The sequence below is a fragment of the Mastomys coucha genome, unplaced genomic scaffold, assembly GCF_008632895.1.
Source record: "Mastomys coucha isolate ucsf_1 unplaced genomic scaffold, UCSF_Mcou_1 pScaffold21, whole genome shotgun sequence".
Lineage (NCBI taxonomy): Eukaryota > Metazoa > Chordata > Mammalia > Rodentia > Muridae > Mastomys > Mastomys coucha.
Window position 1 is genome coordinate 70,278,785 of NW_022196904.1, and position 10,709 is coordinate 70,289,493.

The 10,709-nt window shown below is 43.5% G+C and overlaps 1 protein-coding gene across 1 annotated transcript; it reads left to right on the top strand.

Annotated features, from left to right (window-relative positions):
• The first annotated feature begins 199 nt into the window (after positions 1 to 199).
• Ngrn (neugrin, neurite outgrowth associated) lies at positions 200 to 6,368 on the top strand. The gene is made up of 3 exons (XM_031387117.1): positions 200 to 403; positions 796 to 906; positions 5,374 to 6,368. Exons 1-3 carry the CDS (start codon positions 240 to 242, stop codon positions 5,978 to 5,980), a joined length of 882 nt encoding a protein of 293 aa, XP_031242977.1. The 5' UTR covers positions 200 to 239; the 3' UTR covers positions 5,981 to 6,368.
• Positions 6,369 to 10,709: the final 4,341 nt, after the last annotated feature.

Here is a 10,709-nt window from a genome sequence, read left to right on the forward strand (position 1 = left end):
AGGTCAGTGGCAGTAGCTTGCCTAGCATGTACAAGGCCCTAGCTTGGCTCCCCAGCACCGCAAAACCAAAATAAGCAGGAAAGGTGGGTAACTGGATAATACACTACAGCCCCGCCCACCCAGTACACTAAAGGCTCAAGATACGCCTAACTTCCGGTTACTCCTCTTTGCTTCCGGGTTCGCCCTCCCACTTCCGGTGCTTTCGGGTCGCGAGCTGTGGACTACCACCTCGCGTCGCAATGGCGCTCGCTCTCAGCCACTTCTTGGGCGGTCGTGTCCGCGCCGCTGTCGCTCGCCGTGGGTTCGCGTCCCAGGGCATGGCGGGCCCGGGTTCTTTCAGCCGCGAGCCTGACCCCGATTCCGACTGGGAGCCGGAGGAGCGGGAACTCCAGGAGCTGGAGAGGTACCTGCTTCTTGGCGGGCCCTCAGCCTGAAGTTAGGCTTCGCGCTCCGGCGCTGCTGGCGGTGTCCCCTAGCTCCGAGCGTCCAGCAGCCGTGTCCGCATAGGCTCTAGGGCACAGGGGCAAGTGGTCAGCTCCCTTGAGATCCTAGGCCCCGTTGCTTAGTGACGTGTTTCATCACCCGTTAGAGAGTTCGGCATGCTTACGTTCAGGTGGTGTAGGTGTTCAGATTTCTGGGGCAGTGTACATAGAGTGCTTTAACCTGGCAGACGTGGCCGAACTGCCTTTGCGGTCAGACAAGAGGGCTGGGCTCTGCAAAATTTAGTCCGATTACTTTTTTAAAATACTCGTCTTGCTTCCAAGCATGGCTTTTGCCATTGGTTCTTTCCCCCAGCGCTTTGAAACAACAGAAAAAAGCAGTGCGATTCCAGAAAATAAGAAGGCAAATGGAGGCTCCAGGCGCACCACCAAGAACACTGACGTGGGAAGCCATGGAGCAGATCCGGTAAGACATTGTTTACAAAATGGGGTTTACCTTTTGGGGATTTTAATATTACTGCCTTTTAAGTAGAAAGCGTCACAATAAAAGGAACTTCCTAAACCTGTCCAGAATATTGTTTTGCGATGCTGGGATCAGTACAGGGACTTGCTTATGGTCCACTGAGGTCATCACCTCCTAACGACATACCTAGCTTGGATTTAGTGTGTTACATTATGGACAATTGGTAGGTGGTTATTTTTTGTAACAGTTTTGATATTTCTAGAGTCCAAACACCTAATATCTGAATAGAGTGTGATATTCTCAACCTGAGATCCTTAAATGGAATTTTCTGTGGTTATGTGCATTGTTTTTGGAAGAGAACTGTAACTTAGAAGTTTTGGAAAGAACTTTTGTTCTTTTGAGACAACCTCATGTAGCCCACCCAGCTGGCCTCCAGTACACTGTAGCCAAGGAGAGCCTTGAACTCTTATCTTCCTGTCTCTCCCATCTGAGTTCTGTAATTGAGATTAGAAGTATGTGCCAACTTCCTGGATTTTTATTTTATTTACTTGTTTATTTTTTTGACAAGGCCTCTCTGTAGACAAGGTTAGCCTGGAATTCTTGGGCAGTCCTCTTGCCTCTGCCTCCCAAGTTCTGGGATTACAGTGTGTATGAGTCACTACTATTACTTGAAAGGGGTCTTAAAAGAAGTTAAGGGGTCTGGAGAGATGGCTAGTGGTTAAGAGCACTGACTGCTCTTCCAGAGGTCTTGAGTTCAATTCCAGCAACCACATGGTGGCGTACAACCATCTGTAATGGGATCTGATGCCCTTTTCTGGTGTGTGTGAAGACAGCTACAGTGAACTCATAAATAAAATAAATATTTAAAAAAAAAAAGAATTTTCTTTAAATATTAAGTTTTTTTTTTCTCCTCATTTAGGAGCTTGGGGAGATAGTTCAGTTGGTGACTTGACTGGCAAGTATGGGGATCTGAATTTGGTTTCCCATTACCCATGGAAAAAACCTGATGTGGTAGAATGCTTCTTTAATTGTAATTCCAGCAGTGGCGAAATAGGAAGCAGAAATAAAGCATACCCCTGGCCCTGGAAGGCAGGTTAGTCTAGTCTACATGGTGAAGTTGCAGGCCAATGAGAGACTCTGTCTCAAAAGGATAGAAGGTGTCAGAAGTCCAACATTAGAGATTGTCCTCTGACGTCCATGCACCCAGACACATGTGTGCACCCTTTACACTTGAACACACACATTTTTTATTACCTCTTAAGTAAGCTTAGTTTGGCCTACATACAATTGAAATCCCACCATTGAGGAATGGGACAGAGGCAGGTGGGTCTGTATGAAAGCTCTGGTGGCCTACACAGTGAATTTTGGGGCAGCCAGGTCTATACAGTGAGACTGGTTTCAAAACAACCTTTTTTTTTTTTTGTTTTTGTTTTTTTGTTTTTTCAAAACAGGGTTTCTCTGTGTAGCCTTGGCTGTCCTGGAACTCACTCTGTAGACCAGGCTGGCCTTGAACTCAGAAATCCACCTGCCTCTGCCTCCCAAGTGCTGGGATTAAAGGCGTGTGCCACCACTGCCTGGCTCAAAACTAGATTTTTGAGCCAGGCTCACATATCCCAGGTTGGACTTAGATGTGATATCTAGCTACTTTCAGATTCTCTTGCCTCTTGAGTGCTGGGGTGACAGGGTGTATCACCACATATGGTTTATACAGTGCTCAGGATTGAATTTGGTTCTTTTCTGCATGTGACCCCCTACCAACTAAACATCTTAAAAATTCCCCCTTTTTGTTTTTTCTAAAGTTGCTTGTTTGTTTTTTCTTTTTTTCTTTTTTCTTCTTCTTCTTCTTTTTTTTTTTAATAGAAATGAGATTCTTTTGGTTTTTCGAGACAAGGTTTCTCTGTGTAGCCCTGGCTGGCTGTCCTGGAACTCACTCTGTAGACCAGGCTGGCCTCCAACTCAGAAATCCGCCACTGCCCGGGCCTTATTTATTTTTGCATGTTTGTTTTTGCTTTGCCTTTTTAGACAGCCTATGTAGTTTAGGCTGGTTTGAAACTCCTGTTCCTCCTGCCATGCCCCCCAATCCTGGGATTACAGTTGAGTGCTACTATTCCTACCCGTATTCTACCTGGAACATGGTGTGCAGAGTGAGAATTATTTGCTCTACCTATTTTTAATAGGTTTTGTATATCTTTCTAGATTTCCTTACCCACAAATATATGCATCAGTTTTTCACTTCTCAAACCACAAGCTACAGGCTGTAAATTCTTTTCCTTTTTTCACTCACTATGTACTTTTGTCTTTTCCATTTCAGTAGTGAGCTCCTGGCTTGGGGTGGAGCTCAGTGCATTTACCTAGTATGCATGATGCCCTGGGTCAGTCCTGAGAACCAACACCTTCCCTTCCCTTCTGGACCTAGAAAAAAAAGTTCCACTTAATTGTTTTGTTTTGTTGGTTTTTTTGAGACAGGGTTTCTCTGTGTATCCCTGGCTGTCCTGGAACTCATAGAGATCTGCTTGCCTCTGCCTCCCAAGTGCTGGGGTTAAGTAGACACACTGATTTTTTTTTTTCCTTAACTACTACTTTTATAGATGCTCAGTGAGCCATAGTTTATTTTACCTGTCTTCTATGACAGGTATTTGAGTTCTTTTTTATTTTTTCCCTTACAAAGAGTTCTCTAAGCTGGGGAGGAGAGTTGGCAGTGGCTTGGTGGCAGTGGTGCACGCCTTTAATTCCAGTACTTGGGAGGCAGAGGCAGGCAGATGAGTTCCAGGCAGCCTGGTTTACAGAACAAATTCAAGGACCACCAGGGCTACACAGAGAAACCCTGTCTCCAAAAACCCAAAAAATAAAAAAAATAGATAAAAGAATTTTTTAGTAAACAGATTTATATTTGCAGTATGCAGCATATCTACCAGATGGAAGATACTTTTGATAAATACAGCTAAATAGCTCCATGTTGATAATTCACCCTTCTCCACATCTGTGAGACTCTAACAAAGAGAATTCTATAGTTTGTCTAGACTTTGTACCATCTCCTGGATCCCTAGGAAACTGTACTATTTTTCAACCCCAAGGTTCTGGGAATCCTATTCTGAGCCTCAAACATACTAGTTAAGTACTCTGCCATTGAGGTTTGGTTCATTCATCAGCTCTCTGTACTTTATTCTCTCTCCTTCCCCCTCTATATATGATATTTTAAAATACTTATAATATGGCCAGGCGGTGGTGGCGCACGCCTTTAATCCCAGCACTTGGGAGGCAGAGGCAGGTGGATTTCTGAGTTCAAGGCCAGCCTGATCTACAGAGTGAGTTCCAGGACAGCCAGGGCTATACAGAGAAACTCTGTCTCGGAAAACCAAAAAACCAAAACCAAAACCAAAAACAAAAAAAAAAGCTTATAATATATAACATATCAATATGATATATATAAAGTATCTTTCCATTTTGGAGACCAGGTCTTAATATGGCTGGCCCTCAAGGCCTCAGACTTACAGAGACCCACCTGCCTCTGCCTCCTGAGAGCTGGGATTAAAGGCATATGGCACCATACCTGGCTTGGACCACTATGAATAGTAACTTTTAACCAACTTTCCAGCTTTTTACCTGTCAGATCCGTGTTTGTAATCAACAAATGCCCTACATTAACAAGAAAACAGGCCATGAAATAAACCTGTCAGTTTCCTGTTTTGTTCTATACTGCCCATTATCTTGCTTATGGCTGTAAATTGTCGGTAGGAACTGTTTCCTAATGCAGAGTTATAAATTTCCCGTGCTACTTGCTCAACAAGTGATATCTTTGTTTTCTCCCAGCTTTATTTTTTTAAGATTTATTTATTTATTATGTGTAAGTACATTCTAGCTGTCTTCAGACACTCCAGAAGAGGACTTCAGATCTTGTTATGGATGGTTGTGAGCCACCATGTGGTTGCTGGAATTTGAACTCAGGACCTTAGGAAGTGCAAACCTAAGGACCTTTGGTGCTCTTAACCACTGAGCCATCTCTCCAGCCCTTCTCCCAGCTTTCTACTCCTCATCTTTTCAGGTCATCTCTACTTGGACTTCCTCAGGCAATTCCTGGGTTAGACTACAGGTGTTAGTCTGCCCGCCCCTGGTCTCCTTCAGGTGCACTAATTGCATCTTTTGCTATGGTGTGTACGTATTTTGTGGTGTATCTACCACCCACCAGTATAATATTGTAAGTGAAGGTCAGTTCAACATTAGCAAGAGTTAACATTGCTATCAGGAGACAGCACTTGGTGGCTATTGGTTGATATGAACTGACCTGATTGATAGTGGCCAGGTATTGCTGCTATCTGTACACAGGTACAGAATTAGTCGGCACAGTCTAAGGACTGCATTTCAGGTTTCCAAGCTCTTTTTTCATGCTTGTCAATACTAGCATTATCAATTTAGCTCTTCTCATAGGAGACTTATTTGCAATTTGAAAAACTGTTGTTTTTTCCCCCATAGGTATCTACATAAGGAATTTGCAGAGTCCTGGTCAGTTCCCAGGTTGGCAGAAGGCTTTGATGTCAGCACTGATGTTATCCGAAGGGTTTTAAAAAGTAAGTTTGTGCCCACTTTAGAGCAGAAACTAAGGCAGGACCAAAAGGTCTTGAAAAAAGCTGGTATTACCCGAGTGGGTTGGCAGCTCCCCGTTTCTGAAGATACCTTGCAGCCGCTCAGTGCAGGCGGTTCTGTATCTGGCCTGCTGAAGGCAGGGCATGAAGTCTCCTCTAAAAGTCAGAATCACAGCACAGCTTTGAAAGTGGTAAAGTCAAACCCTCACAGCACAGATGCACAGAAGAAACGGGAAGGAAGGAATAAAAGAATCCAAGTCTTGGAAGAGAGCATGGTGCCTACCACCACAGCCTTGGGTCATCAGAAAAAGCTTCAGAAATACACCACCAGTGACTCTGAGGCCACCAGAAGCGCTGACAATGATATATTACCAAGTGTTGAGAAGCTGGAAGAGCTGAAGGCTGGGGAGCTAGGTGACCAGAACTTCAGCAGCAAAGTAGTGCAGAGGGAGCATGAGTTCTTTGACAGCAATGGAAACTTCCTCTACAGAATTTGAGCCTGGGCGTGGCTTTTAGAGGTGCCTTGACACAGCTGGACAAGTAGACTTGAAGCTGCCAGTATTTTTGCCACCATTGGCCACGTTGATGTAAGAGTTGACGAGGTAGGATGTGGGTGGAGGAGCTATTTAGGTAGGGTCAGACTTCCTGGAGTAAGCCCCATGGATCCCCTGTGGATTTAAGAATGCATTCATCCTTGTTGCTTGGTGGGTTCTCTGTTGAGAACAAGAATTATATGTATCCTGTTGTGGATTTTTGTGATACTATGTTGGGAGGAAATTGAAAGTTTGCCTCCTGACCTCATTTCCTTTCTAATCACTGAACACTATTCTTGATATGTTTAATCAACTGGTTTCCTTATGTACAAAATAAAGTGAAATGGAGCAGTTTGTTGATTGGTTCTCTTTGTGGCAGAATTTACTTGAAAAACTTGGGAGAGGGATATAATAGAAAAGGTAGAAGGGCTGGGCAGTGGTGTCACACGCCTTTAATCCCAGCACTTGGGAGGCAGAGGCAGGTGGATTTCTGAGTTCGAGGCCAGCCTGGTCTACAGAGAGTTCCAGAATAGCCAGGGCTACACAGAGAAACCCCGTCTCCAAAAACCAAAAAAACAAAAAAAAAAAAAAAAAAAAAAGAAGAAGAAAAAAAGGAAAAGAAAAAAGGAAAGAAAAAGTAGAAGGAAAAGTATTCTTTGTCATTAAATTAAATTTTGGTACATGGTGCCAGAAGAATCCTATTGAACAAAAGGCTTCTGTGGATAGCATCCTCAGCAATACATTAAAGTTAGATTTTTTTATGTGTACCAAGATGCACATTGCTGATGTCATAAGACAACTTGTAGCAATTGGTTTTCCATTCCACATGTGTACCTTGGAAATAGAACTCACATTGTTAGCAAGAACTTGTACCTGCTGAGCCATGCCACCAACTTCCATTGCAACCAAAACTTGGACTGAGTTGCTGGGGTTCTGAAAAATGATTTGGGAGTGGGAACAAAGCGCTAAACATTAACTCCAAACTTTAATGGTTAAAGGCTTAGAGTTCCTAGCATAGTCTAGAAAATCTACATGCTGAAGTTAAACTGTATTTGATATCCTAGTTGATGCCAAGTTTTTCCTAAAGATGCTGTGAGTATATAGGAACACAGCCCCTGTACAAATGAATGTACTGATGTAAGATAGCTGCTGGTAAATGGCATTTCTGGGGCTTGAACCCAAACCTCCACTAAAATTCTAGCAATATGGCATGATGTGGCCTAATTTCTGATTGTTTTAGGAATTATACTAAAAAATGTTCTAGTAGAAAACAAAACAAGTCAGCAACAAGAGTCCAGTAACAGTTTTTTACCTGTCTTACTAGAACACCTTGCCAGCTAAAATTGGTACTCTGAAATAATGTTGGTACTTACAGCATGGACATCCCAACTTTGACATTACTTTTTTTTTTTTTTTTTTTTGGTTTTTTGAGACAGTTTCTCTGTGTAGCCCCGGCTGTCCTGGAACTCTCTCTGTAGCCCAATCTGGCCTCGAACTAAGAAATCTGCCTGCCTCTGCCTCCCAAGTGCTGGGATTAAAGGTGTGCACCACCACTGCCTGGTGACATTACCATTTTTTTTAAAAAGATGTATTTATTATATGTAAGTACACTGTCGCTCTCTTCAAACACCCCAGAAGAGGGCATCAGATCTTATTATGGATGGTTGTGAGCCACCATGTGGTTGCTGGGATTTGAACTCAGGACCTTCAGAAGAGCAGTCAGTGCTCTTAACTGCTGAGCCATCTCTCCAGCCCCCAACATTACCATTTTTAAGTCTAGTTTTCTGAAATGCTGATAACAGTAATTATAATATTGATTGGCATCTTTTGTTTTTGAGTTAGCCCTGGTTGGCCTGAAACTGCAGTCCTTTTTTATCCTCAGCCTTGGAAGTGCTGAGATTGCAGGCTTCCGCTGTTATTTCCCTAGAGGCTTCCCCAGTCACACAGCCTAAAGCTGGGCTCTTCACGTACTGTGACCCTACCCTTATTTTCTGCAGTTGATGAAATTAATACTAGCATCCTTCACTTCATTTTGAAAAAGACCCCATGAAGGGAAGAGACTTGTACATTTATCACTGTTCCTAACTACAACCAGATCTCCATAGAGAGTGAAGAACTTCCTAACAATCAAGGTACTGTGGCAGCAACACCTTTTAGGTTTGCCATCTTACCCACCCAGACCTCAGCCAAGGCACATGCTAAGCTTCTAGCCTGGCCTTTCTTGCTGTGTCCTATTGTCTTAGAAATGCCCAGGCTGGGAGACTAATGTAGGCTCTAGTACAACTCGGTTTTGTGGTTTGTTTGTTTGGGTTTTTTAAGATAGATTTATGTGTTATGGGTATTTTGCCTGCATGAACAAATATGTGCGCCTCATGCATGTCTGGTACCATGGATCCCTGGAAATGAAGTTACAGACAGTTGTGAGCTGTTATGTGGGCACTGGGAATTGAAATTCAGTGCTCTTAACCACTGAGCCATCTCTCCAGCCCCTCGCCCCGCTTCAGTATCCACTGGCTGTGGTTATAGGATTTCATAGATTCTTGTTTTGAGGCCATCTAGTTTCACGTGAACATCAAGCACGCTGAACGAGGTAGAACTGCACTTGGGAGGACAGAGGAAGACACGGGTAATGCGGTTTCACTTGAGCTGGAAATAAAGCAGTCACAGAGGACTGGGTACCTGAGCAACTTGGGTTGGCGGACCACAACACGGAGGACATGGCTGCACCACAGAGGCATACTTTGCAGCTCTAATGAAGGAACATGAGGGTAAAGGCATCTTAGGCCCCCTCTCTTCCTCAGCGCAGCAGACACCACCCGGGGTTAAGATGGTGTGAGGTCAGACAGAGGTCAACATAAAGCATGAAGCACTATGGGCTTAGGCCTTATAAAAAAACAAAAACAAAACCCAAAAACCATTTATTTATTGTAATAGTGCTGGAGAGTGAACCACCCAGCCTGTTTTGTAAGTGACTTATCCTGTAGGTTTGTTTTCTAAACAGGATTCATATCCAGTAACACTACATTTTGTTGGTATGTTCCTTTTAACCCTTTGTGGAGAGTAAGGTAACAAATTCAAGAGAGTAGGGAGAAAGAATCAAGTGTTATTTTTACAATTCTGCAGAACGGGATGCCAGCATGGGGTAAAGGCAAAAATAGCTAACATTGCTGCTTTGGTGCCAGATGGTATTTTTAAACTGATCATGAGAAAGTCCTGCCCTCTATCCCCATAGACTGGGATTCACAGTTTAGCATAACCCCCTTCGGACGTTCCCCCTTCTATCGGCTTAAGAGGCAAGACCTTTTAATATAAGTAGTTTGAGGCTTCAGGCTGTTCCCCCTTTTGTAGCTAATTTATAAATTATATATATTTTTGAAATAAGATCTCTGCAACTATGTAGACCAGGCTGGTCCTGAAGTCACAGACATCCTGCCTCTGTCTACCCAGGGCTGGGTTTGGCTGTAGCCATTCTTGGTTACTTTGTGGGTTCTTTCTTTTCACCCTTTTCCACCCCCTAACACTAGATAAGAGAGAAAAAAGGATAGAAGAAAAGAGATCCCTGAATAAAGCCAGGGTTCAGAAAGGGACAGCATTATCATTAGACTACTTCATGATGATTAGGGGTGATGAGCTCCTTGGAGCAAGTTTGACCTTAGCCAGGATATCTAATTTCTTCACTTATGACTAAACAAACCACAACCAACAACCCACTATGCCTCTTGGGGCCCTAGCATTTATTTCTGGGCCCTCTGAAAAGGCCCCAGAATTCCAAATGTCACACAATCACAGAAACTATCTGCAGCTGGCAAAGTCATGCCCTTGCCAGATCACAGGCAAATCATAGTTGATGTGGACCATCTGAAGCAGCCCCATATCCCACACCCCGGGTTAGAATGAAAACATGTTGTTATATTACCATTTTAAAAAAAAGAAACCAAAATTTTTACTACATCTGGCCTCAGTCTATTTCTTATACCTTAAGCCTCACCTCTCAAATCTTTTCCTCCTTGCTATTTATTTTTAGAAACTAGATCATTTGTCCCAGATGAGTTTCTGCTTTGAGGGCATGGGAGTTGGGGAGGCAGGAAACGGGTTGGCAGAGGTTGAGGTGGGGTCCTTGATAGCTCTCCAGCTAGTCTTTTGAGGCAGGTAATTATGTTAGTCTAGCTAGACAGCTTGCCTGAGGGATCCCCAGCCTCTGACTTTGGAGTGCTGAAGTTACTAAGCTGATGTCACACCCACTTAGCTTATTTGTGGGTGCTGGGGATCCAAACTCTAGTCTCCACCTTTTATCTACTGAGCTCTACCCCAGATTCCCTCAACCTTTTCCCTCCTTTCTTTTGAGGAGACCAGAGGAGCCGACTTTCAAAGGGTTGGGATTGCAGACACCCACCAAGATAAGACAAACTGCCTTTGTTTTCTTTCTTTTTTTAAACAACAAAGTATTATACATCACCCTTTCTCCCATTGTTTCATTTATTGATTTCCTCAGTCAGCTCCTATCTGCAACAGCATGGCATACATATTGTGTCCTTGTTTCAAAAAGAAAAATTCTATGTAAATAACACTATATAGATGTACTTCTGTGGTTTTGCTTGTTTGTTTTTTGGTATTTGGTTTGGTTTCCCTAGACAGGGTTTCTCTGTGTGGCCCTGGTAGTCCTGGAGCTCACTCTGTAGACCAGACTGGCCTC

Excerpts from the sequence above, each read along its gene's own strand:
- Ngrn (XM_031387117.1), top strand. The coding sequence starts at position 240 with ATGGCGCTCGCTCTCAGCCACTTCTTGGGCGGTCGTGTCCGCGCCGCT. Across the intron at positions 404-795 it reads GAACTCCAGGAGCTGGAGAG|CGCTTTGAAACAACAGAAAA; the intron begins GTACCTGCTTCT and ends TCTTTCCCCCAG. Across the intron at positions 907-5,373 it reads GAAGCCATGGAGCAGATCCG|GTATCTACATAAGGAATTTG; the intron begins GTAAGACATTGT and ends TTTCCCCCATAG.